Below are 26,908 nucleotides of genomic sequence, written 5' to 3' on the forward strand. Positions count from 1 at the left end.
AAAGCAAGTTGAGGGTATAAAACCTTTGTCAAACAAAGTGGAAGAACCTAAGGGAAAAGAAAAGGGAAACATTTAACTTAAAATAGTATTTAGAAGTAAATTGAGGATGGAGGATAAAGAAATGGCTTAGCAGCACTGGCTGCTCTTCCAAAGGACCCAGATTTGATCTCAGCACCCGCATGGAGCTTAACCGTAACTCTAGTTCCAGGCGGTCTGACTTCTGCAGGCATCAGGCACACACCTGGTGCACACTGGTACACAGACATACATGACATACATGCAGGCAAAATACTCATAAAGTAAACCAAGGAGACCAGTGAGATGCCCAGTGAGTATCGAGTAGGCGAACTCTTTGTATGATTGCTATAATTAAAAGCTATGACCTAGGCATGGTGGCACATGTCTTTAATCCCAGATATCAGAGGCAGATGGATCTGAGTTTAAGGCCAGCCTGGTCTGCAGAGTGAGTTCTAGGGCTACACAGAGAAACCCTGTCTCAAAAAAATAGCTGTTTAAACTGCTTGATAGTATAGAGACAAAAATCCTTCTTCGTTCATTGTATAAAGTCGGAGCAAACTGTATTCCACACCCTACAAAATTCAACAGAAGACCACCCCAATCTCAAGGATGAATATCAATATAAAAATTGAGGAAATGGTTTGGTCTGGACTGGTCTGGTTTGGTTTGGTTTGGTTTTCAAGACAGAGTTTCTTTGTGTAGCCTTGGCTGTCCTGGAATTTTCTATATAGACCAGACTGGCCTTGAACTCACAGAGATTTGCCTGCCTCCACCTCCTGAGTACTGGGATCAAAAAGGTGGCTACCACTGCCTGGCTGAAGAAATGTTATTTTTATAAGCAAGATTGCGCCATTTTAAAACATGATCAAGGAAGGAAATGTTCCACTTAAAAGGGCAAGGATTATTCAAAATAAACTTTTATTTCATTCAATTACTAGGGTTTTTTTTTTTTTTTTTACTAACATTTCTATATCACTTATGCTTTCCAACAAGGAAAGCCCATCTGAGGGGCCCACAAGAAATCAGGTCATTTGCCCTTTATCACCTACAGCTAGTAGGTGACAGATTTAGTTTTTTAATCAAAGCCAGAATGCATCATGTTTATATCACAGAACTATATTGTTTCTTGCTATGATGGAATTAATAAAAATAATAAAAATGTAAAACCTATCAGTTGTTAACATTAAGAATGAAAACAATATAGTAGAGACCAGGAAAAGGGCCAAGCTAGTGTTTAGCCTTCCTTTCTCTCTAAGGGTAGTAGGTAAGAAGCCAGCGTAGAAGAATATTGTACCTTTTGGGATCAGAGGATTAGTAGAACAGATCTAGAAAAAGAGGAAGACTTATATCCTGAACTCTCCTTTCGGCTTTTCTCCTCAGATAGCACCTCCCATACTCCCAGTCTGTGCTCATCTGTCCTCCCAGGAATGTAGGACAGGTCTATGAATAGTAAGCTTCAGGCAGACATTCCAAAGGGGCCTCAACCCTGTCACTCTGTCATGTCTCCTGGAGTTTATGTGCTCTAGCATTCCTCTTTTTCTATTTAGTCTACAGATGAGTTTGCTATGTGCTTCTGTGGTGTGAGAAACTACTCCTTATATTCATTTCTGTTGTGCTAATGGTAGCTTTCCCTGGGGTGTCTACTAGAGATTTAATCAGATTAGGACAGAAACTACAGAGACTCAATATCACAAAGGCAAGTTAAAAGCCAACTTGTTATATCTCTGAATCCCGCAGGGATCAGAAAGAAGTATTATTTTCCAGAGTGGGAACTAAATGAGCTATGTCATTAGAAGAGCCTGAATAAGCTTAATTTTTATATTAGAAAGCAGCTGATCCTGGTGGCACGTGCTTGTGATCTCAGGTTTTAGAATACTGAAGCAAGAAAAAGAAAAGCTCAGGACCTGCTTGAACTATTGAATGAGTTCAAGGCCAGTTTAGTAAGACCCAGGTTTAAAAATACATAAAGGGTTTGAGATATCAGTACTTGCCTAGTACACAGAGTCCCAGGTTCTGTCTCTATTAACACAAAGGGAAGGAAGAAATTCTGTAACAATAAATACAATAAAGAAGGTAGTATAAAGAATTTGTTCCTTATACTGTGTGTTGTGTGAATTTGTCCACTTTGAAATAAATGCTAATAAGCTCTTTTCAGTACTTTATTCTGAAAAGATCAATTCCATAGGAAGGGGGGGCAGATATAAAAATTTCTTAGTAACATTTTATGAAAATTATAAATTTGAAATGAATACAATACCTGATTATGAGTTTGATTTTAACAATTTAATGTTTGGTTTCTCAACTTTGATGAAAGCTTACTTAGAGTTGTTGTTTCTTATGCCTCTTGCTAGTTTCCTGCCTTTATTTACCAGTTCCTCTCCACAGGAAAAAGAAGATGTTCCTGTGGAGATGTCCAACGGTGAGCCAGGTTGCCACTACTTTGAGCAGCTTCGGTACAATGACATGTGGCTGAAGGTTGGTGATTGTGTTTTCATCAAATCTCACGGCTTGGTGCGCCCTCGTGTGGGCAGGTGAGTTACAGAAGATGAGGTTGGGTCTAAGATTTGAGACTTAGTATTCCACATGCATAGAAGGAAGACAGAAGTCCCTTCCCTGGCAATTTCTCAAGCTTCCTCACACCACATTTTCCCTGTTCCTACTTCTATGACAAGTAGATGAGCGCACACGTGTGTATAATCCCAGCAATTAGAAAACTAAGGAAGGGGTCCTGGAGAGATGGCTTAATGCATTGACTGCTCTTCCACAGGTCCCGAGTTCAAATCGCAGCAACCTCATGGTGGCTCACAACCATCCATAATGAGATCTGATACCCTCTTCTGGAGTGTCTGAAGACAGCTATATTGTACTTACATATAATAATAAATAAATAAATCTTTAAAAAAAAAAAAGAAAGAAAGAAAAAGAAAACTAAGGAAGGAAGAGCAAGGGATCCAGATCAGAGCCTGTCCCAAAATAAACTCAAAGATTGAAAGATAATTTTACTTCAGTAGAGCTTTATTCAAATGAGGTACATATAATATTCAGATGTATGTACCAAACATGATACATACTGTTGAAATTGGAGCTTGTGAGGTGCTCAGAACAGAGAGAATGGTTTGAATAGATTTCACAAAGAATCTGGCAGTTGGGTTACCGTGAAGAAATGTAAGAATTGTGAATATCAGGGAAAGCATTCCAGGCAGAATTAATAGCCAGAATAAAGGCCTGAGAGATAAATACATCACTCTTAAACCTGCAATTCACTTATCAGCATAGTGAGCCCTATAAAAGGTGGTAGATGGGGTAATGGGCAGATCATGTAAGGCTTCAGAAACCATGTGGGCACTTGAACTATTACAGAGTTACAAAAAGTGTCTTTGTTATTGTTTCAAGCAGAGAAGTAACATTTGACTTCTGGTTTAATAGTGTTGCTCTGCTGTCTCCTTATTGAGAGGAGACTGTAAAGGGGCCAAGAGTAGAAGCAAGGAGATCTGCTAGAAGGCTATTGTGATAAGCCAAGCAAGAATGATGGCCTCTTTAGTGTGGCTAATTACAAACAATAGTATTCCGGAGGGCAGGCTAACAGGAGTCTTAGTAAATACAATGTGGAGTTCCAGGATAGAGCCTTCAAGGATGACTCACTCCTGTGAGTAGTTAGGAAACTGGAAGATTGGAGTTATTCACTGAAATGAAAATGTTGTTCTATGTCTGGAACCCTGAAAATGTGGGGAAATAATACTGATTTTAAGTTGATAAATAGGACAGTACAGCATCCAAACGGGAAAGTGCTTTAGTGCTAGATCTTGCACAAAGATCTGTGACCCTCTGTTTTGAAGGAATGTTTGTCAAATCCAATGACAAATGTTTAGTTGTTTTCATCTTGAACATCTCAGGAAGAAAACCTGGAATTAAATAAAATGATCTCATTACATACCTTGATACTATGTTAAAGTTTTGTTTTGTTTTGTTTTTCCCCCAGAGTGGCCAAATGTCCTTTTCTCTTTTTCAGAGTATCTTCTCTGAAAGGTCTCTTAAAGGGTGAGGAGAATCCATGAAACTTCTCTTAATGCTATATGCTGCTACATTTTAGGGGTCTGGAGAGATAGCTCAGTGATTAACAGCACTGGCTGCTCTTCTAGAGGTTCTGAGTTCAATTCCTAGCACCCACATGGTGGCTGACAGCCATTTATAGAGGAGCCGATTCCCTCTTCTAATGTACAGGTGTATGTGCAACAGAGCACTCATTTAAACAAGGAAACATTTCATTAGTGGGGTTTTTATTAGATAATCATTCAAAATTGAAATTATTATAACTTAATTTCTCTATCCCCCCACCCCCAAGAATTGAGAAAGTATGGGTCCGAGATGGAGCTGCATATTTTTATGGCCCTATCTTCATTCATCCAGAAGAAACAGAACATGAGCCCACAAAAATGTTCTACAAAAAAGAAGTGTTTCTGAGTAATCTGGAAGAGACCTGCCCCATGAGTTGTATTCTGGGTAGGTATTTGTCCTTTTTCATCATAGTTGTTCTGTAAAACTTGGATTAAGTACTGCTGCTATGCAGGGCATGCTTCTAGATAGTGGGTCTATAGCAGCATAAAAATATCAAAAGTCTTTGCTTTCATAAAGACATTGGGGTAAAGGTTGGGAGACAGTAAATAAATAGCAGAGAACACCAGGTAGTAATTAGAGTTTTAAATGAAAATAAAACAAAGAAGATTGACAATAAATGTTGAGATGAGGTCACATGATCAGCCAAAAATGAACCCTTGAAGAAGTTTTCAAATAAACAAAAGAAAATTATTTGAGGCTCTCTTCTAGGAAGAGCAAAAGAGTTGTCTTAGATTGTCTGTTCTTGTTTAGAATCGCAAAGGGTTGGAGAACTAGAGCAAGGGAAGGGATGTGTTGTAAAGAGTGAGGCCTTTGAACTTTATGGAGACTCAGACATAGTAGATCTTGTAGATAGTGATTGGGCTTGAAAGGAAATCATAGCAGGGTTGAGCAGAGCTGTGAAGTGAGTCATCATGGCTGCTGTGTGAACAGTGTAATATGAGTAAGGTAGGAAGTAGGGGGAATAGCCTCATTTTTCAGTTTCTGTTAGACTTTTTTTTAAGGATTATTTACTTATTTTATTATATGAATACAGTGTAGCTGTCCTCAGACACACCAGAAGAAGGGATCAGATCCCATTACAGATGGTTTTGAGCCACCATGTGGTTGCTGGGAATTGAACTCAGGACCTCTAGAATAGCAGTCAGTGCTCTTAAGGGCTGAGCCCTCTCTCCAGCCCTCTGTTAGATTCTTAAAACTTGATCATTTTATTGTCTCCATTATTGTGGTTTCTCTTTTGTCATCTATCAAGTATTTCCAGTGGTATTTTGTTTCTAAGATCTAATTGTATGCATCATCAAATACTAACAATATTGCTAGCTGTTATGTTTCTCCAAGCCCTGAGAGCCACTAGATCATACACTAGCCACACTATATCCCTTGAGATGGCATCCTAAAAGATTACTAGCTATATAGGCTTTACATTGGTGGTTGGAGTTTTGCAGGTCCCCTACCAACACACCAATTCAGAGATTGAACCCGGGCCTTGTATATGCCAAGTACACACTCTATCATTAACCTGCATAGCTAAATCCAGTCCCTACAGATTGTTGATGGTTTTAAAGAAGCTACCATAGATCACAACCAAAGAAAAATTTGTAGATTCAAACATATGTTAGTCTTTATTCGATGATGCTGCTCATAATTATTTTCAGGATTAGATATGGCAAACTGCTTAGTAATTCAGCACATTTTCAACTTTCTACCACAGGGGAAGTGAACTAAGAGCAGTAAAGTCATTAAACTCTTGCCTTTCTGTAGCAGAAAATATCTTCCTTTTAAATTCTGATCCAGACTAAAGTAATACCCAAAGTTACTTCCTAGTGTAAACCCAGCAAGGAGATTAAAATGGATCATGATGAAAGTGAGACTGAAGTTTGCTTGTGTTAGGGCAGCTATATGATTTGTTGGGTTAATTTCTATTTAATTTTAGGGTTTGTTTTTTTGGGGGGGTTGAGGGTTTTTTTGTTTTGTTTTGTTTTTTGTTTTTGTTTTTGTTTTTTGGTTTTGGTTTTGGTTTTTTCAAGACAGGGTTTCTCTGTGTAGCCCTGGCTGTCCTGGAACTCACTTTGTAGACCAGTCTGGCCTCAAACTCAGAAATCCGCCTGCCTCTGCTTCCAGAGTGCTGGGATTAAAGGTGTGTGCCACCACACCTGGCTAATTTTAGGTTTTATGCAACTTTTCAAATGACTTTTTTACCTTTTATTCTTTAACAGTAGAAAACCATGGCCGCTCACTAGAATCCAAAGAACATTGCTTCTAGCACTATATTTATAGGACCTTAGAAGACTCAAGAAGCATAACTCATCACAAAATAATATATACTGCTTCAGGAACTGTATTGAGTGATATCAAAAGAATTTCAGAAAAAAAATAACGGTGACATAACTGTCCCAGTGTTTTTAGTTTGTTTGGTTTTGGTTTTGGATGGTTATAGTTATGGCTGTCCTAGAACTCACTAAATAGACCAGGCTGGCCTCAAACTCATAGAGACCTGCCTCCCAAGTGTACACCATAATGCCTGGCTCTGGCTCTTTTTAAGGTGTGTGTGTATTTTCCTTGCATATATGTCTGTGTACCACATGTGTTGCCCATGGAGGCAAGAAGAGGACATTGGATCTTCTGGATCTGTAATCACAGATACGCTATCTTGTAGGTGCTGGGAATCAAACCTGGGTCTTCTTCAGGACAGCAGTCAATGCTTTTACTGCTGGGCTATCGCCACCACCACCACTCCAAACGAGTTCTTGATTCAGAAAAAAAAAAGTGTAGAGAAGCTATATTCTGAGCAACAATAGTCATCTATGTCTCCACAATATAGACTGGATCATGGTTTAGATGAAACTGGTACACAAACATATATGCACCTCTCTCCATAATATTCCTGTCAGCCCTTGAAATGATACTAGAAATGACACTTAAGCATTTGCTTGTAGATTCTACTTGTAATTTGGAAGAAGGCATGTTTCAATATGTAGATTTAATGTCACCACAATAACTAAGCTAGAAATTTATATCCCTTATTTGGGGCTGGGCATGCAGCAGTAGAATACTTACATGAAGCCCTGGGTTCCACCCCCAGGATTGCAGAGACACAGAACATTTCTTAAAGCATCTCAGTCCCCACTTTTTCTCCCCACATTTTAAATGTGTGTTATTTGATAACTTAAGCCCAAATGACAATACATGGTTAATTTGCCTTTTAATGTGCTAAGGCTTCAATGTATGTGTTCCTCCAGGACTCATAAGTCAAAACTTAATGCCAGTGGGATCTTGTGGGAGATGCTGAGGTCCAAAGAGCCATGCACTGAGTAGATAGACACTGTTTCAGGCAGGGATCATACAGGTTGGTTTACTCTCCTGTTTTTGTCTTTGTGCTTCTGCTGTCCATCATTTATCAGACACCTAGGATTTTCCTGTGCAGTAAACAGGAATATGTCAGATACTGGCACCTTCATTTTTAGGACTTCCTATCTCCCAGAACTGGAAAATTTTCTGTTCTTTAGAAATTACCCAGTCCACAGAAGTACTGCTATAGTAGCAATATAGTAGGCCTTTTTTTAAAAAGTATAATCATGTCATCTTTCTGAGAGAATTCCATATTTGACAAAAACAGGTAAATTCTTTGCAAGAGTCATCCTTCAGGAAGCTCCCCACAAGTCAAGCAGTCAGCTAAAATTTATTTGAGGAATTAGGAAGGAAGGGGAATGTTCCACTCTACTCTGCCCTTGGCATCAGAAACTTCATACCAGGATCCCAGGCTGTCTTTTTCAAAACTGTTGCTGAAGCCAAGAAAAAAAAAGTGTGTGTGTGTGTATGTGTGGGGAGAGCTGGAGTGATGGCTCAGCAGTTAAGAGCACTCCCTGTTCTTCAATTCCCAGCACCCACATGGCAACTCACAACTGTCTATGACTCCAGTTTCAGGCCATTCAACACCCTTTTCTGGCCTCCATGGGCACCAGGCATGCACGTAATGCCACAGACGTATATACAAGCAAAATACAGACAAACTTTTTTTTTTTTTTAACAATCCAGCCATGGCCCCGCCTTCTGGTCCCATTCCTGAAGTTCCTCATCTCATTACTCTTTCCCCCTAGGCCATCCTCTGCTGCATATGCAGCTGGAGCCATGAGTCCCATCATGTGTACTCTTTGGTTAGTGGTTTAGTCCCTGGGTGCTCTGAGGGTATTGGTTGGTTCATACTGCTGTTCCTCCTATAGGGCTGCAAACCCCTTCAGCTCCTTGGGTCCTTTCTCTAGCTCCTCCATTGGGCACCCTGTGCTCAGTCCAGTGGTTAACTAACAGCATCCACCTCTGTATTTGTCAGGCACTGACAGAGCCTCTCAGGAGACAGCCATATTAGGCTCCTGTCAGCAAGCACTTTATGCATCCACAATAGTGTCTGGGATTGGTGACTGTATATGGGATGGGTCCCCAGGTGGGGCAGTCTCTGGAAGGCCTTTCCTTCAGTCTCTGCTCCATACTTTGTATCTCCTCCCATGGGTATTTTGTTCCCCCTTCTAAGAAGGACGGAAGTATCCACACTTTGGTCTTCCTTCTTCTTGAGCTTCCTATGGTCTGTGAATTGTATCTTGGTTATTCTGAGCTTCAGGGCTAATATCCACTTATCAATGAGTGCATACCACGTGTATTCTTTTGTGATTAGGTTACCTCACTCACAATGATAATTTCATGTTCCATCCATTTGCCTAGGAATTTCATAAATTCATTGTTTTTAATAGCTGATTAGTACTCCATTGTGTAAATATACCATTTTCTATATCCATTCCTCTGTTGAAGGACATCTAGGTTTAGGTTCTTTGCAGCTTCTGGCTATTTTAAGTAAGGCTGCTATGAACATAGTAGAGCGTGTGTCCTTATTACATGTTGGAGCATCTTCTGGGTATATGCCCAGGAGTGGTATTGCTGGCTATGTCCAGTTTTCTGAGGAACTGCCAAACTGATTTCCAGAGTGGTTGTACCAGCTTGCAATCCCACCAGCAGTGGAAAAATGTCCTCTTTCTCCACATTCTCTCTTCTATTTCTTATATTCTGTTGCTGATGCTTGCATCTATAATTCTTGATCTCTTTCCTAGGTGTTCTATCTCCAGAGTTGACTCCCTTTGTGATTTCTCTATTGTTTCTGCTCCTATTTTTAGATCCTAGATGGTTTTGTTCAATTCCTTCACTTGTTTGGTTATGTTTTCCTGTAATTCTGTTAAGTGATTTTTGTGTTTCCTCTTTAAGGGCTTCTACCTGGTTACCTGTGTTCTCCTGTGTTTTTCTTTTTTTCTCTTTTTCTTTTTTTTTTTAGTTTTTCAAGACAGGGTTTCTCTGTAGCCCTGGCTGTGCTGGAACTCACTTTGTAGACCAGACTGGCCTCGATCGAACTCAGAAATCCACCTGCCTCTGCCTCCCAAGTGCTGGCATTAAAGGTGTGTGCCACCACTGCTCGGCCTCTCCTGTATTTAAGGGAATTATTTATGATTGTCTTAAAATCCTCTATCAGCATCATTAGATGTGATTTTAAATCCAAATCTTGCTTTTCCGGTATGTTGGGATATCCAGGACTTGCTGTGGTGGGAGAACTGGGTTCTGATGTTGCCAAGTAACCTTGGTTTCTTATGGTAAGGTTCTTGAGCTTGTCTTTCGCCATCTGGTTGTCTCTGGTGTTAGTTGGTCTTGTTGTCTCTGGCTGGAGCTTGTCCCTCCTGTAGGCCTGTAAGCCTGTGTCAGCACTCCTGGGAGACCAGTTCTCTCCCACCAGAACCTGTGTACAGAGGGCTTTATAAAAGCCCTAACTCTGGGTGCAGATGGTGACTGGAACCCCCCCCCCTTTTTTTTTTTTAATGGAGGGTAAGTTGAGGCTAAGTTACAAAGTCACCTGTCAGATTTCAGCTACATTTTCATAATTAAACATTATATGGTTGTGAACCTTTGGCTTTTGATTTAAAAAAGAATTGTTGATTCTAATCAAATGAGGTAGCTGAGTAGGTAATCTGAATTCTATTCCTCTGTCCTAGGTGATGGAAGAAAGGAGTCACAAGTATTCTCTGACATACATGTGCCACTACACATGTGTTATGGCATGTACATATACACATAATAAATGAAATCATTTTTAGAATATATATGTGATGTGTGTGTCTGTCAGTATATCCTTCCCACAGAGGTCCAAAGAGGACACTAGGCCACTCTGGGCTATTGTGGGTGCTGGGCATGGTCTTCTGGAAGAGCAGTAAGCACTCTTAACCCCTGAGATGTGTCTGCCAATCCCTCAGAAGACGTGTTTATTCTAACAGTTTTTGCCAGCTTTTCTTCTGTGAAGAAATGACTGTTGATGTACTCCCTATACTACTGTTTTCACTAACGTAACTTGGATAAATCTTTTCTCTAGAGTTTCTGTTAAAATGCATTGCCTCCTACAATATTTAAGCCATTTTTATATCTGGAATCAACATGATTGTATAAGATAGTATTTTCCAGAAAGGTAAAATAACTGCCCAAGAATGGGTCAGAACTAAAGCCTGGGTTCTCTGTCTCACTTCTGTGTTGGTCTCATTAAGGGATTGATAGCCAGTTGGGATACATGTGTATGAACTGATGAGCCTGCAGTATTGAGCAGGATGAGAGATGCACAGTGAGACATGGTTGTTTTGTTTTTTATATAAACCCCACTTAGGGCTCACAAAGTAAGATCCAGGGGCTAGAGAGATGATTCAGCAGTTAAGAGCACTGACTGCTCTTCCAGAGGTCCTGAGTTCAGTTCCCAGCAACCATGTGGTAGTTCACAACCATCTGTAATGGGATCTCATGACCTTTTCTGGTGTCTGAAGACAGCGACAGTGTACTCATAAATAAAATAAGTAAATCTGAGCCAGGCGTGGTGGCACACACCTTTAATCCCAGCACTTGGGAGGTAGAGGCAGGTGGATTTCTGAGTTCGAGGCCAGCCTGGTCTACAAAGTAAGTTCCAGAACAGCCAGGGCTATACAGAGAAACCCTGCCTCGAAACAAACAAACAAACAAAAAGTAAATCTTTAAAAAAAAAAAAAAATTAGCTCCATTTTTACAGTTTGGTATGCACCAACTACCAAAGGGCCTTATTCTGTAAATTTCAAAGGACTTATAATTCCATGATGTTAACTTTGTTCATTGTTGAATGTAAATCTTACTTTTGTACTTCTTTTTTCTGTCAAGTCTTAAAAATATTAAGTACACTGATTTTTGGGGTTCCCTAGTAGAATTGAAAGACATATTTAAAAGACAAGTCTTAGAACTGTCTTAGAAAACCCACTGAGAAGACAGTTTTGACACCTTCATGGGAATATCACTTCTGGGAAGAATGAGCCAAGTGGCCAGATGTGGTAGCACATTCCTTTGATCCCAACACTTGGGAGCCAGAGGCAGGTGAATCTCTGTGAATCTGAGGGCAGCCTGGTCCACATAAAGAGTTCAAAGTCAGCCAAGGCAATAATAATAATAATAGTAATAGTAATAATGGTAGTTATCCAATAGACACAGAGGAACTACTTGAGAATGAGCATGGGCATATCTGCCAGAGAGTGTATACCTCTACTGTTGACCACTAAGATTATAATAATTTCATTACTCTAGCCTGGGCATTCCATTTTTAATATAATTATAGGTTGTTTTCCTTCTTTATAAATGTATGAAATCTAAAGAGCAAAAAGGTGACAGAAGGATAACAAAAAACTTCATATTAAAAAGATAATAGGAACTTAATATGACTTAGCATACCAGAGAAAGCTGATACCTAATCCCCTACAAGCAAACCCAGCAGAGAACTCTAGAAGAGACAGGAATTGTCAACAACAGGAAGTTTTTTCTACATGGTTTTCCTTGTTGTTGACTTGTATGAATTGTTTGTATATTGTGAAAACAAATCCTTTGCCAGTTACATGGGTCATAAATATTTCCTCGTGGAGGAGGACTTATATTTTTATTTTCTTAATTATGTCTTTTGAAAAACAGAGGAAATTATTTTGCTGAGGCCTAACTTGCATATGCTATTTTTTTCTTCTATGTATTACTTAAATCTTAATGTCTCATGGTTGCACAAATTTTTATCTTGTTTTCTATGAGAAGTTTTCCTTTTACTTCACACCTGTTATAATTTATCCATTGCAGTAGCCACTAGCCACATGTAATTCTTTTTTTGTTTTGTTTTGTTTTGTTTTTTTCCAAACAGGGTTTCTCTGTGTAGCCCTGGCTGTCCTGGAACTCACTCTGTAGACCAGGCTGGCCTTGAACTCAGAAATCCACCTGCTTCTGCCTCCCAAGTGCTAGGATTAAAGGTGTGCGCCACCACTGCCCGGCCACATGTAATTCTTAAGCAAATAAAATGGGACTAGTCTAGATTAAGTTATATATATTGTAAATATGAAATATATGAAAAAGAATGATTAATATGTTAATCTTTATTATATAATAAATGTTGACATGTGGATATATGGAACTAAACAAAATACATTGGTAAGTTTAAAAGTATATAAATAAAATTTTTACACAAATTATAAAAGACCCAAATAAATAAAACTGACCTATTATAAAGGAAGAACTCGGGCTGGTGAGATGGCTCAGTGGGTAAGAGCACCCGACTGCTCTTCCGAAGGTCCAGAGTTCAAATCCCAGCAACCACATGGTGGCTCACAACCATCCATAACGAGATCTGACTCCCTCTTCTGGAGTGTCTGAAGACAGCTACAGTGTACTTACATATAATAAAGAAATAAATCTTTTTTTTTTTTTTTTTGGTTTTTTCGAGACAGGGTTTCTCTGTATAGTCCTGGCTGTCCTGGAACTCACTTTGTAGACCAGGCTGGCCTCGAACTCAGAAATCCACCTGCCTCTGCCTCCCGAGTGCTGGGATTAAAGGCGTGCGCCACCACGCCCGGCTAATAAATCTTTTTAAAAAAATAAAATAAAAATAAAAAAATAAAGGAAGAACTCAATATTTTAAATATGTCCATTCTCCCAAAGTTGATCTGTCAAGATCATTTTTATGTTTATGGGCAAATCCACATGTATATCTGTGTGGCTTGTGTATGGTGTATGTCTTGGAGGCCAAAAGAGGGTACCATTAGATGCCCTGAAACTTGAATTAGAAAGTTGTGAGCTGCTATGTGCATGCTAGGAATTAAATCCTGGCCCATTTGAAGAGCAGCCAGTGAACTGCTGAGCCATTGCTTCAACTGACAAATCTAACAGCTTATAAAGAAAAATGTTATTATTAAGTGAAATCAAGGCTTTCTTTTGCCAGTGTTTAGGAGTCCAGCACAGAGATACCACATTTATTTCAGGGTTACCAGTCACTTGGCTTTTGTTTTGAAATGGGAATTTCATATTGTCCAGGCTGGTCTGGAACTCAATATGTGTCTGAGAATGACCTTGAATTCTGATTGTCCTGCCTCCCCCTCTGCTGGGGCTATGGGCACATGCTGACAATGCTTTGTGGGCACTAGGCAGGTATCCAGCCAGCTGGGCCACACCCCGGCTCCAACTAATAATCTCACCCCTTGACTGTGGAGAGAATGTTTACCATCTTTGCATCTCCATTTTTTCCTTCTTTAAGCATAAAAACCAAAAAAAAAAAAAAAAAGCATAAAGAATGGCTATTCCTAACTGTTGAGTTAGGTAAATAAATACTATGTATTTCTAAAGTAGTGAAGGCACTTTGGAACTTCTGAAATGTTTCTGACCTGTTTTGAATGTACATATTCAAGAAGTTGTTGACCATGAGCATTTCTAGTATGTTCAGTAGCAAATAGCAAAAATAAATGTTCTAAGTGTTGTTAGTGTTCTTTTTTGTTTTTTCAGATTGAACCTAGGGCTTGCTCCCTCCCCCTCCCAGGTGCATGTATGTGTGAGTGTGTTTGTTTGCCTGTCTGTCTATGTAACACAGTATATGTGTGGAGGATAGGACAACTTGTAGAACTTAGTTCGCGGGGCCTAGCAAACACAGAAGTGGATGCTCACAGTCAGCTATTGGATGGATCACAGGGCTCCCAATGGAGGAGCTAGAGAAAGTACCCAAGGAGCTAAAGGGATCTGCAACCCTATAGGGGGAACAACATGATGAACTAACCAGTACCCCGGAGCTCTTGTCTCTAGCTGCATATGTATCGAAAGATGGCCTAGTTGGCCATCACTGGAAAGAGAGGCCCACTGGACTTGCAAACTTTATATGCCCCAATACAGGGGAATGCCAGGGCCAAAAGAATGGGAATGGGTGGGTAGGGAATTGGGGGGGGGGGTACGGGGGACTTTTGGGATAGCATTGGAAATGTAATTGAGGAAAATATGTAATAAAAATATTAAAAATTAAAAAAATAATAATAAAAAAATTGCAGTAAACACTTTAAGCAAAAAAAAAAAAAAAAAGAACTTAGTTCGCCTTCTACCATGTAGGTCCCAGGAATTGAACTCTGTCAAGCTTGTAGGCAGACACCTTTTTTTTTCCCCCAAGACAGGGTTTCTCTGTGTAGCCCTGGCTGTCCTGGAACTCACTCTGTAGACCAGACTGGCCTCGAACTCAGAAATCCACCTGCCTCTGCCTCCCAAGTGCGCCACCACTGCCCAGCAGCAGACACCTTTTATCCACTAATCCATCCATCTTGCCAGCCCATGAACCCAAGGTTTTGTGCATGCTAGGTGACCAGTACCTTTAGCTTTCATTATTACATGGGTGGTGGTATTGTTGTTTGGCTGGTGTGGTTTGGTTTAGTTTTTAATTATGTATATATGGGAGGGTATGTACATGCATGAGTGCAGATGTCAGTGGATGCAGGAGACAAAGTCCCTGTAAGCTGGAGCCACAGGCAATTGTGAGCCACCTAGTGTCAGTGCTAAGAGCTGAATTTGAGTTCTCTGTAACTATGTATACTCCTAGCTGCTGAACCATCTCTCTATCTGAGCCCCTTCTCTATCACCCTTACTTAACTGTGAATTAAGATATAATAATATAAAATTTGGGACTGGGGAAAAAAGAGTTCTGCTGGTAAAGTATTTGTCTTACAAGTTCAGTCTCCAGAACCACACTTTAAAAAGCCAAGTTTGATGGTACACACTTGTAATCCCGGCACTGGAGAGGTAGAGACAGATCCCAGGGGCTCACTAGCTGCCAGCCTAGCCTATTTGGCAAGTTCCAGGCTGTTAACATGACAGGAGTTAACTCCTTTATCTCTCTATTACTCTTTCAGGGAAATGTGCAGTGCTGTCATTCAAGGACTTCCTCTCCTGCAGGCCAACTGAAATACCAGAAAATGATATTCTGCTTTGTGAGAGCCGCTATAATGAGAGTGACAAGCAGATGAAGAAGTTCAAGGGTTTGAAGAGGTTCTCACTCTCTGCTAAAGTTGTAGATGATGAAATTTACTACTTCAGGTAAAGCTTGTAAAACTAAGGAAGAAAGGGCACTTGGGCTAACTTACCAGTCATGTAACCCAGTGTTCTGAGTTGTTTTATTAGGTCTTGAACTATCATATAATTCCAATAGAAAATATCAGTTCAGTGAGATGGGGTAATTCCTAGACTTGGGAGGCTGAGGCAGTAGATACTATTATGTTTGAGTCAACTTTTTTTGTTTGTTTTAGTTTGTTTTGTTACAGAGAGAAAAATTATTGAGTTAAAAAAAAAGTTAGCAATTGTTTTAATAGTACCTTGGCTTAGACACAAGCAGTTGTAGAATGAAGACAGCACTTGGTTCTGTTGGCAGCCTCTCTGTGGGAAGATTTTCTCAGAATTATCATAGATTATGACAATTCCTTTTTAACATATAGTCCACTAGACTTGACTAGCCCCTCTGTTGGGTATTGATTAGAATTGTTAATAAGTAGAAGTGACATCACAAATACCCACTGAAGCTACTTTGTTGGCCTTATAGAGTGTTTGTGGCAGGTTATAAAACATCATTTGTAAATATTTCCAGGTCTGCCCTCTGACCAGTCCTGGAAGTGGTTGGCAACTTTTTACTTATTTGTTTTGTCACTGTTTTTCAGAAAACCAATCATTCCTCAGAAGGAACCCTCACCTTTGTTAGAAAAGAAGATACAATTGCTAGAAGCTAAATTTGCGGAGTTAGAAGGAGGAGATGATGATATTGAGGAGATGGGAGAAGAGGATAGTGAAGTCATTGAACCTCCATCTCTACCTCAACTTCAGACACCCCTGGCCAATGAGTTGGACCTCATGCCCTATACACCCCCACAGGTACAGTGATACGCCCATGACTTGCCTTTTTAGTTCTAGCCCTTAGCAGACTTAAACCAGAGTAGGAGACATTTTTTGTTTGAGGTATCAGTTAGCCTAGGCTGGCTTCAGACTTCTTGTGTATTTAAGGTGGGCCTTGAACTCTTAGTCTTCTTGCCTCCATTTCCCAAACAAGCACTGGGAATACAGGGGTACACTACCACACACTTCATGTGTGAATTTTTGCCTAATTATTTTTAATTAGCAAAAAGCATACTTATCATATCATTAAGCCAATAATAATTTCTTTTAAATTTCATAGTGATGGTTTAACAGGAGTTTAGAAGATTCTTGCCTTGTAGACAAGAAGCAATAAGGAATGGTATTATGCTCTTACACCTTAGCTTTCAGCGCCCACACACAAGATCTTTTGCCTCCACTTCAGCCTCCTGAGCAATAGGACTATAGATACAGTCTGCCACACCTGGATGCCTACATCTTTAATTTCCCCTTCCGTAGGACGTCATCTTTTTGTTGAGGTGATCCTTCTTATATTTATTTTCCTCATTCAGAATTTTCTTGAGACTTAATTGTGAGGTCACCATTGTAGACTATAGTCATGGAATTCAGTGAAATTTTTACTTATTTTGCACAAGACAAGGTAGAGGTATATTTTGGCCAAGAAAATGTCAGCTACAAGCTGAATATGTCTATAAAAGTTCATTGTATCATATGTGTCTGGCTTCTAGAAACTGTAAGGTAACCTAGTAAAATTTTCAGATACCTTATATAATAGCTTTCTGTCTTACAGTCTACCCCAAAGTCTGCCAAAGGCAGTGCAAAGAAGGAAAGTTCTAAACGAAAAATCAACATGAGTGGCTACATTTTGTTCAGCAGTGAAATGAGAGCTGTGATTAAAGCCCAGCACCCAGATTACTCTTTTGGGGAGCTCAGCAGACTGGTGGGGACAGAATGGAGAAACCTTGAAACAGCCAAGAAAGCAGAGTATGAAGGTAAATAAAGACTAGGCACAACTGTCTCCACTTTGTAAGCAAGGGGTGTTTTCAGGAATGCATATGCATATATATACAGGCTTTACTCTGTTGTTCTTATCACATGCACATGAATCTGGTGTTGTGGACTGTCCGAGCTGGCAGTAGATGCCAGTACATGGAGTGTTGCCTCTGACTTGGCCTCATATCCTTGTGGTGTTGCCCTTCCTGGCAAATTTCTCAAACAAAAATATGCTGCTGTTAAAAATTGCATGATTTTATTTTATTTATCCCTATAGGCACACACATGTTGAGCTGGGGAATGATTGTTCAATAATGTTAATTATAATTTTGATTAAAATTCACCTGAATGCGGCCTTTTAAAATAAGTGATTGTATTGCTCTTGATAAGCCAAAGCTGTAAGTTAAAGTCTAGGTGGAGCCGTGGTATGCCTGGTTTCCTAGGCCAGCCCTGACCTGTGTACTGTGTCTGTGTTCATAGCTGCTCTTAAGATACTTGGATGGCTTTGGCTGAGCTCAGACGCCTTCATTTTCCCCTTCCTCTATGATAGATCACTTTGAACCCTGAGCTATTTTACTCAAGGATTTGCTGATTCGTAGTTGTAAAAAATTAATTTCTTAGAGATTTTTGGTGGTTGGGATTTTTGTTGTTCTAGTTAATATTAGGTACAGCTTTAATAAGTGAGAGTACGCATTACTTTAGGCAATACTTTCAAATTTTGTATGTTAGATAATTTTCCAATATAGTCTTCCTCTCTAACTTGACTAAGTCCAAATCCATTATTTTCCAGCAAGCATACATTATGAAGGCTGCTCCTTTTATTGAAGCTTATGAAGTCTCCAAAGTAACTCTTTTGTAAAAAACTTACATTCCTTTCATTTGTTACTATTTATCATTATGAAATTATCTGACAGACGTCCTTAAGGATCTTCTGCTGAAGCCTAATCCTGCAAGACGCTCAGCCCAGAAAGATTTTGTGGCAGAATCAGCTTCAGAAGCTTTCAAACTCTGGGCATAGTCCTAAGTTAAAATCACTAAGACCTACAGTAAAGAACCTGCTTTTTTATTATCTGGTATTTTCTGAAAATTGCCCAGGTATTTATGTGGCAACTATTAATACCCTAGAACATTCTTTGAGAAAGTCTAGTTCAATCCCATAAGAGCGTAGAACTCTGGACACTTTGATATTTCAGGGCTTACTGCAAGTTAAGACCAAATGTACTGCTAAGTTGGAGGACTGTTGTCTAAGAAGCTTGGCTAACATAGTGTCTCAAGGCAAACAGAGCTAGGACTGTGTGGCTGGTTATTTAGGATACAAATAGGACAAAGAGATCTAGAGATCATCTGAAGGCAGAAAATCTGGAGCATGGCTGAGGGAAGAAGAGATGATATTTGAACAATTCTCTCATTTAATGGGGTTTCTGAAATTAGGAAGAGCCTAGTGAGAGGTGAATTATGTGTCTCAGTCACCTGAAATTCAAACTCTGAACTTTGGATGTTTCTGCCCACTGAATTCAAAACACAAAGTTGGGAGTTTGGCTGGTGTAATTTTAGTAATTCTGAATTCCAAAGCAGCCTAGTTCAGCTTCTTTCAGGAAGAACTAATATTTTATCCACATGCCTGAACTTTTCTTTTTTTCCAACTTTAATTTTTCTTTTTCCCTCCAGTTTATTGTTTCGTTTGTGTAATGAAAAAACTAGCATTTAATATTGGGGCATCTAGATCACAGATAGTTGTTTTTTTTTTAAGTACTAGAGAATAGGTTGTTAGAATGGCTTTGCTTCTCGTACTGTGCAGAAAGTATCAGGCTGAGACAGTCCTAGTGAGTGATGCTAAGTGTCTACAAGCAACTTCATCACAGCCTCAGGAGCTTTGACTTGCACAATTTTCACATTCTTACCATAAAGGAGTGGAGCTGTTGCTTCTTGAGTCTTTAAATCCATGTACCTCAAACTGTTTTCCCCAAATAGCTGTAGTCTTTGAATTTCATGTTGGAGAGATAACTGTGGAAGGTGAAGTGTGACACCAGGTGTCAGGGCCATGAGTTGCCATTTCTCCTGTATTCTTGGACAAGTCACTGCCTGTACCCCAGCTTCTGTGTGCCCATCTGAAGAGTGGGAAGGACTTCCTACTTAGAAGGTGAAGCTGAAGCTGAATAAGCCCTGTATAGTGGGAGCTTTGGGAATATGCCCTCACAGAAGGTCCGGCGTGCTGAGAGCATGACTGTTGAGGGTGCTGGCTCTAGAGGTGCAGCATAGCCTAAGGAAGTAAAGAGGCTATCAGTTAATAGCGAGAGGCTCCAGAAGCGTTCCTCTTGCATTTCAAGTGCACTAATAGAAGGTGCTTGAATTCTTGCTGATTTAGGATTCATAGTCGGTTTTGAACTCAGCTTCAGGGAACCTGGTTCTTTCAGAATATTGTCCATTGCTACATACACATATGTATTAGTTCCCCTCTTCTGATGACTATAGTGTAGCTAATTACGTATTTTCTTCCCTCGGAGTTAGTTAATGATGAACTCTTTCTTTGCTTCATTACAATATAGAAACTGGCTGTTTACTTTTCCTAAAGTCTTAAGGCAGAGGCAGTAAGCTACTTTTCCCTTACAGAGTTAATTTTCTTCAGCTGCTAAACTTGTGATATTAATGATGAGTCCTCAAATTTTAGTAAAATTGGATACAAGGAATCAGAAAATTAGAGTAAGTACAATTATTCCAAAAATTATAATGGGCCATGGAATTGCTTCATGTTGAAATTATAATCTGTAATGCTATTAATACTAGAATGATGGTAGCGCTTCTCATCTTCAGAGTGCCTCGTGAGATTAACCACGTTGGTTACCTGGTGATGTGTTTCGATAAAATCTGTGCTTTCTGAATGTGTGTTGCAGTCTTAACATTCTTGAAATCTTTGCAGACCAGTTCTCAAGATGGGATAGGAAAGCTGAATTCTAGGTTACCAAGTGAAATCGGCCCGACTCCTGTGTTGAGACTAGTCATCTACCGTTCCTTCCATTGAGACAGAACTGTTGCCTGTGTTTTTACTAGTCCTGTTGAATGCAATGGATGGTATTTTGAATTCCTGGGTTAAAAACAGAATTGAAAATGTGAAATGCCTTTACAGAGCGGGCAGCTAAAGTTGCTGAGCAGCAGGAGAGAGAGCGAGCAGCACAGCAACAGCAGCCGAGTGCTTCTCCCCGAGCAGGCACCCCTGTGGGGGCTCTCATGGGGGTGGTGCCACCACCAACACCAATGGGGATGCTCAATCAGCAGTTGACACCTGTTGCAGGTAAAAACAGGAGCTAAGACCATTTTTTTCCACTTTAAGAAATTCCTTCATTTTTTTTTCTCCAAAAGGAGTAGGCCACAGTCTGTAGCCTTTTCTCATGACAGATTCCAAGTTTGAAGTCATCCATGTTGTCCTGTATTGCTTTTCCCATACAGGCAAGGCCTCTTCTCTATCCCATAAGCGGGCCCTAGGCCCGACCCCGGCAATTGGTAGGTAGCAGCTCTTCCTTTGCTGTGGGCATGGTCTGGCAATGTTCTTACTCCAGACTGCTCTTTGATAAAGCACTACAGCAGGAAATACAAGTAGATCTTGAGTTCTGTTTTGAGGAACTCCAAGGAAAATATAACAGCAGTCGTTAGGTGGTATTGATTCTCTGTCTCATGCCAGTTCAGTTTGCCCTATTCTGCTGCAGCCATCCTTAAAAGACTGACCACTTAAAAGGATTTTTGACAGTGAATTAACAAATCCTTTCTTGGTCACCAGTGTGCATGACTGCTAAATAGGGGGAAGTCCTTGTTCAATTCATTGTGCCCACTCTGTAATGCTTTTCTATTTAATTACATTAAACTGCATTTTCTGTTAGTATCCCAGTCACATATTTAAATAAATGAATAAGATGAAAGAAAGAAAAGGAAAAAGAAATGATGAATGTGGTTTGCTTGTGTGTGTTGTCTCTGGTTCTGGTAGCCATAGCAAATTTGACTACTGTTGAATTGAAATCTTGTCTGACATGTCTCCACAAAAAGCCTGTGGACCACCTCTCAGGCCTTTCCTTTGTTGCCTCTCCACATCTGGTGAGCTCTGTACAAGCCACCTGGGATTCTTCTTACACAAGCAGTCTCACCTCTTTTGCACAGAGTCCAAGACAGCTTTGTGGGGACACTGTTTTTGTTTTTGCTGTTTTTTGTTGTTGCCATTTTCGGTTTTTTGTTGTTGTTTTGGTTTTGGTTTTGGTTTGGTTTGGGTTTTTTTGCCTTTTTTGTTTTTGCTTTTAGAGGAAAGCTTGCACAGAATAACTTTCCCATTGTTGCTCCTAACTTTTGTGATGGCAAGTTCTCAAATGCACTGTCGCTGACCTCAGCAGTTGCACTCGCCAAAGCATATCTGAGTCATGCTCTCAGTGCTTTCAGTGTGACTGACGTTGATCTAACAAATCTCATAACCGCCTGCTCTATTCCATGGCCCATTCTGGTTAATGGGGTTCCAGAGGTTTCCAGAAATCAGGTCTTGATCATGGGGACTTTGAAAGTTAGGATTCCCTCATTGACAATCCTGTTTTGTTCTATTTGATGTATAATACTGTGGCACTCTGTCCTTGACTGCAAAACCCAAGAACATATATTAACAAAATGAATACATATAGCTAAAATGAAACAAAAATTAGCAGCTGCAGCATTTTAGCTCCCTGTTGGGGAATAGCATCTGTGGTTGAGGAGGGTGGTCCTCTAGAAGGCCACTGCTCTGTTACTAAAGGTGTGCTGCCCAGGCTTCTGGGCCACAGGAGTGAAGGGCAGAGATTCTCTACAGTAAAAAGCCTTTGGTCCAAAATGAGAACTTTGCAGCAGAAAGGGTAATTTTTCATGGAATTATAGGTTGTTTAGGGCCTGAGTCAGCCTTCTTGTCTGAAACCAGCTTTGCTTACAAGCATTGAAGCTCATTTGAACACATGTGACTGGGATAATAAATGCCAAAGTACAGTTTAATGAAGACAAGTGTTGTGTCTTTCAGTTCTTAATAATTTAATCTTCAACCACAGCCTATGACGGCTGCGTTCAGATGGGCTTTTGTAATTGAAAGCAAAGCCTCCTAACATTTGTTCAACCTCTCACCTACTTACCCTTAAAAGCTGGTCCTGGCGGTGTGTTGAAAGGGCAGTTTGGCAACATTGGATTTCATCGTGTTTTAAGATGATGGTATCTACTTAAAGTCGTTTTTACCTCAAACTCTTAAAAAACTGAAATACATCCTATTTCATGTATAGAAATCCTGTTTCGTGTTTTGTGTAGTTGTAAGTTTTTGTAGCCAGTTTAGATGTGACTAGGGAGGCAAGGTGAGTCCAGTCTAGGGTTCTCTGTGTGCCATAGCTTTAGAAGACTAAACTTGTGCAAATGTTTCAAATACCTCCTCAAAGAAAGTAAGACTGAACTTTCTTCAAAGAATATTTTGGTGCTATGCCTTGCCCTTCCTAGGTGAGAAACTGCCTAAAAGTGACCGTACTCCCGAGGGAGCTTTACACTATTTATTCAGACTTGTGCAGATTCCGAGTCATATTTTGTTTTTGTGTTTTTGATAGGTGAGTCCTTACTGAAATTATTCTTATTTCCACCCGTTTTCCAAAAATACTTGTTTGCCATAACATTTCCCTAGCCAGATATTTTATATGATGGTATGCTTGGAAAACAAAGGGACAAAAGCCTCTGTCCATGGGAATTCTGTGCCTCATTAATGCTCCTATCAGTTGAAGGGTTACATGACACAGTGTGAGCCTGCAGACAGTGGTGACAACGGGCATTTTCTCTTGTAGTAGCAGAGCTGCTCTTCCTTCGGGCCTGCTGCATGTAGGTTTCTGAATTATCTGGACTTTAGTTGGTTTGAGAAAATTTAGATTTCTCCTTAACATATTTTGAAATCTAAAGATGAAATATTATTTGTTGTGATAGTTGTTAGTTGTTCTCCAGCTCAAACCTTAACATAATCCATTCTTAACAGCAGTGGTGGAGGTAGAAGGGAGGAGTATATGAAGAAGTCTTGAAACTTTTTTGCTCCCAAACTGGAGAACCATGCCTTGTGATCAGGACTGTGCACCTCATTTCCCCCCATTCTGATTTCCCTTCATGTGCACCCACGATAGGGATGTGACTGTGGGCAGAGTGGAGTAATGGGTATGTACTGATCACTTGGAGTTGCAGGTGGCAGAACTGGTCACTGGTTGAACAGTTTGCAATAGTTCTGTCCTTGAGAAAGCTGTTACTAGAACTCTTTTATTAAATGAAAACATTATGTTTAGCTTATTGAAAATAATTATAAGCAATAATTTACTAAATACTAATTCATCCAAAAGTATTGGATTTCATATTTGTAACTTTATTTTGTTCATTACTGCAACAAAATAATTGCACTAATTGCTGTTATATCATGCAGTACTAAGGGTGCTTATTCATTGGTAGTGCATGGAGGGGGTTGTTATTACTTAGCTCATGTTGCATGTTAATGATGCATGTCTGAAATTTGTTGTGTCCTTCAAGGCATGATGGGTGGCTATCCGCCAGGCCTTCCACCTTTGCAGGGCCCAGTTGATGGCCTTGTTAGCATGGGCAGCATGCAGCCACTTCACCCTGGGGGGCCTCCACCTCACCATCTTCCGCCAGGTGTGCCTGGCCTCCCAGGCATCCCACCACCGGGTAAGAACTTCATCCTCATTCACTCATTAATCTCATTTTTATTTTAATTCTTTTTCCTGTCTCAGCCAGTTCTTCCAGGAGGCACGTTCTACCCATGGGGCCAGGCTTCCCTCACACAGAATCCCAGAGCTGTCAGTAGTAGGGCCTGTCCTATGTGTTAATCAGGTGACCTACCACCAGCAGCAGAGGATGCACTGCAGAGACCAGATCCTTAGATCTGGAGGAGCTGGAGGCATGGTCCATTATCAGATAGGATGTTTGAAAAGCCTTAAGGGCCACAGCCTCTTATCAGAGAATTGCCAGTTCAGAGTCATATATAAAAGTACTTTTTACTCCCAGAGCATTTCTTTACCTAGTGAAATTCTTATCTCATAGGATCTTCATTGTAGGGTCCCTGTTCTAACTCTTCCTCCTCAGTAGCCCTTTTGAAGTAATCAGAACTGCATATGTGAAGCTCTTGAGAAATCCTTCACTTTGTAACACAGTGTAGGAAGGCAAGGAGTTTGTATTGAATTAGTCTTGAGTCCCCTAACAAGCATAACATGACCTTGTTAGCTATGGACATATTTGTATGTCAATAGAAGCCAAAAATTCTTCTATGTAGAAATATATAAATGGAGCTCAGAATTTACTACATTGTTTCACTTTATAGTGAAAGTTAAAAGATGGGAAAATCACAAGTTTCCATAATTTCCATCATATGCAAAAGAACTTACTTTTGGCTATAATCTAGTTAGGGGAAATGGGCTTTTAAATGACTTGGAGCAGCAGTCAATCCATTACTGAAATGTCATCGAAGAGAGCCAAAACTCATGTGAACTGTGGGTGGAGCAGGGCAGGCTTACTTGCATTTTGTTTGGACCCATTGCCCATAGAGTTCAAATAATAGTTCAGAGGGTGAACCCAATAGTGTGTAGGGAAAACAAATGTTAACTCCACCATACTTTTTTTTTAATTGTGATAGGATCAGGCAGGCTGGCCTGGAACTCAACATTCTACTGCCTCACCATCCCAAGTCAGGGATGACGTGCGTGCATTCCACTCCTACAGTGCAGCCACACTCTCTGTGTTCCTTAGAGGATGGCCATAATTCCAACCACGCTTCTATTTTATTTTTCCAATGTTCCCAGAGGAAGAAATGTTTGTGGTATTTGTACTTCATTCTGGATGTGGTGACTTATGTGAAATGCTGTGGCACCAGAAGTCAATCAGAAAATAATTTTTCTCATGTGGCAAATGAACTTGGTCCTAAATCTGTGCCCTCATACCTTGTCATAAGGTTTCTCTGAGTCAGTTCGTGAAACCTTGTTGGAGTTGACACACCTTCTAAATGTATATAGCACTTGATAGGATTCCTGTTTAAGGCCAGTACACACCCCAATTTAGCAGCTGTGTTTTGATGGTTGTGGGGGCACCACTAGCCTCTCTTCTCTTGACTATAGAATCTAAACTGCTTCGGAAGGAAGCACAGCACACCTGATAATAGTCAGGGAGACAGGAACAACTTGTTGTAAGCCCATGCACAGCTGATCTGACTTTGAGCATCAAGGGGCTCATATGTTGTCTCAGCTCGTGTTTTCAGTGGCTTACTGCAGGCATGTTATTTGTAAACAGGAAGTGGGAGAGGTTGCTGATTTGTGCTGCCCTGCAAATCTGTGATACAGCCAGTTTTGGGAGCCTTCCAGTCGGTAGGATCTAAGGTCAATGAGTGACCTGCAGGGATCAGGGGCCATAGGTTATAATGTGTTGCTGAAACAGCAGCTTATCTACCTTGACTTCTTTGTTCAATTCTTAAATCACCAGGACATGGCTGTGATGACTTGGTTACAATTCCAAGTACTTGGCATATTCCTTTTTAAGCAGAAACTTGTTTCACTTTTTTTTCTTTCTCCCTCTCTCTAACAAATAAAAGATGCCTTGTATTTCCTGGAAGTGAAACTTAAGAACTCTGAACCTTCAAAAGACCAATTTTCTGCCCATCCAAATGGGAGAGAGATGTATTTAGTAACCCAGGCCGGCCTCAGATTTACAGCAATATTCCTGTTTCAGCTTCGCAAGTGCTGGGATAACAGGTGTGAGCTAAAATACACAGCAAAACATGAGCATTTTATACAAAGGAACAGGAGACTAGGAAGCTGGTTCCGCCTAGTCCCTCGGTACAGAACAGGACTTATGCTTCAAGTAACAGCTTAAAATGATTTGCTGATGGTTTGTTAGTTTTAATAAACTGAGTCCCTTGGCTATTTTGTTTTATTACAATAGCAAACAGATAGCCCTGAGATGAAAATTGCCTTAAAGACTAAATTTGGGCTATTCTGTTGTTATCAACTAGTGCCTGTGAAACAGCAGTTGCTCATGAACATTTACCCAAGGAAGTTTACTCAGTGATTACCAGAGAGAATAGGGCCACAAAGTCTTTATTCCTTCGTCATTTGGAATCTGAGGTAATGGCAACAAGGCTACACTGCCTCCACATCATCCACTGAAGTACCTTCTCTTTGCCAACATTAGTGCCTGAGGTAAAGGCACATTAAGGTAGTGGACTCCAGCCTCCACGGGGTTCAGTTAACTGCTCTTCCTCAGCCCTGTTTCCTGTCCCAGTGTAATAGTTACTACGCAGCCTGATCCCACAGGCTCCAATTGCAGAAGACTATTATAATAAAAAGAAAAGTACCTTGAAAACAAGTGTATTCTAACTATAGCTCACTCACTCAGGGTAACCCTAGAATTTTATGCAGGGTTTAAAACAGTCTACGCCTGGAATGTACCTCTAACAAAGTATACTACTACTGTGCTTTAAGTAACCAGAAACAAAAGAATAAAAATTTCCTAATTAGATTCTTTTTAGGGTGCTTAAAGCTCC

At 40.2% G+C, this 26,908-nt stretch overlaps 1 protein-coding gene across 35 annotated transcripts in view; it reads left to right on the top strand.

The window, feature by feature from the left end:
* The window catches only part of Pbrm1 (polybromo 1), a 103,067-nt gene that overhangs the window by 73,432 nt on the left and 2,727 nt on the right, over positions 1-26,908 (top strand). For 17 of the 35 annotated variants that reach the window (XM_029469241.2, XM_085828505.1, XM_085828507.1 and 14 more), the window contains 7 exons: positions 2,404-2,549; positions 4,361-4,518; positions 15,354-15,537; positions 16,152-16,362; positions 17,153-17,354; positions 20,480-20,644; positions 23,890-24,045. In XM_029469241.2, coding sequence (XP_029325101.1) covers positions 2,404-2,549; positions 4,361-4,518; positions 15,354-15,537; positions 16,152-16,362; positions 17,153-17,354; positions 20,480-20,644; positions 23,890-24,045 — 1,222 coding nt within the window. The remainder of the gene's footprint in view (positions 1-2,403; positions 2,550-4,360; positions 4,519-15,353; positions 15,538-16,151; positions 16,363-17,152; positions 17,355-20,479; positions 20,645-23,889; positions 24,046-26,908) is intronic. The other 18 variants (XM_029469264.2, XM_085828518.1, XM_085828519.1 and 15 more) reach the window with 2 other exon arrangements.

The sequence above is a fragment of the Mus caroli genome, unplaced genomic scaffold (assembly GCF_978045245.1).
Source record: "Mus caroli unplaced genomic scaffold, Mus_caroli_1 scaffold_12, whole genome shotgun sequence".
Lineage (NCBI taxonomy): Eukaryota > Metazoa > Chordata > Mammalia > Rodentia > Muridae > Mus > Mus caroli.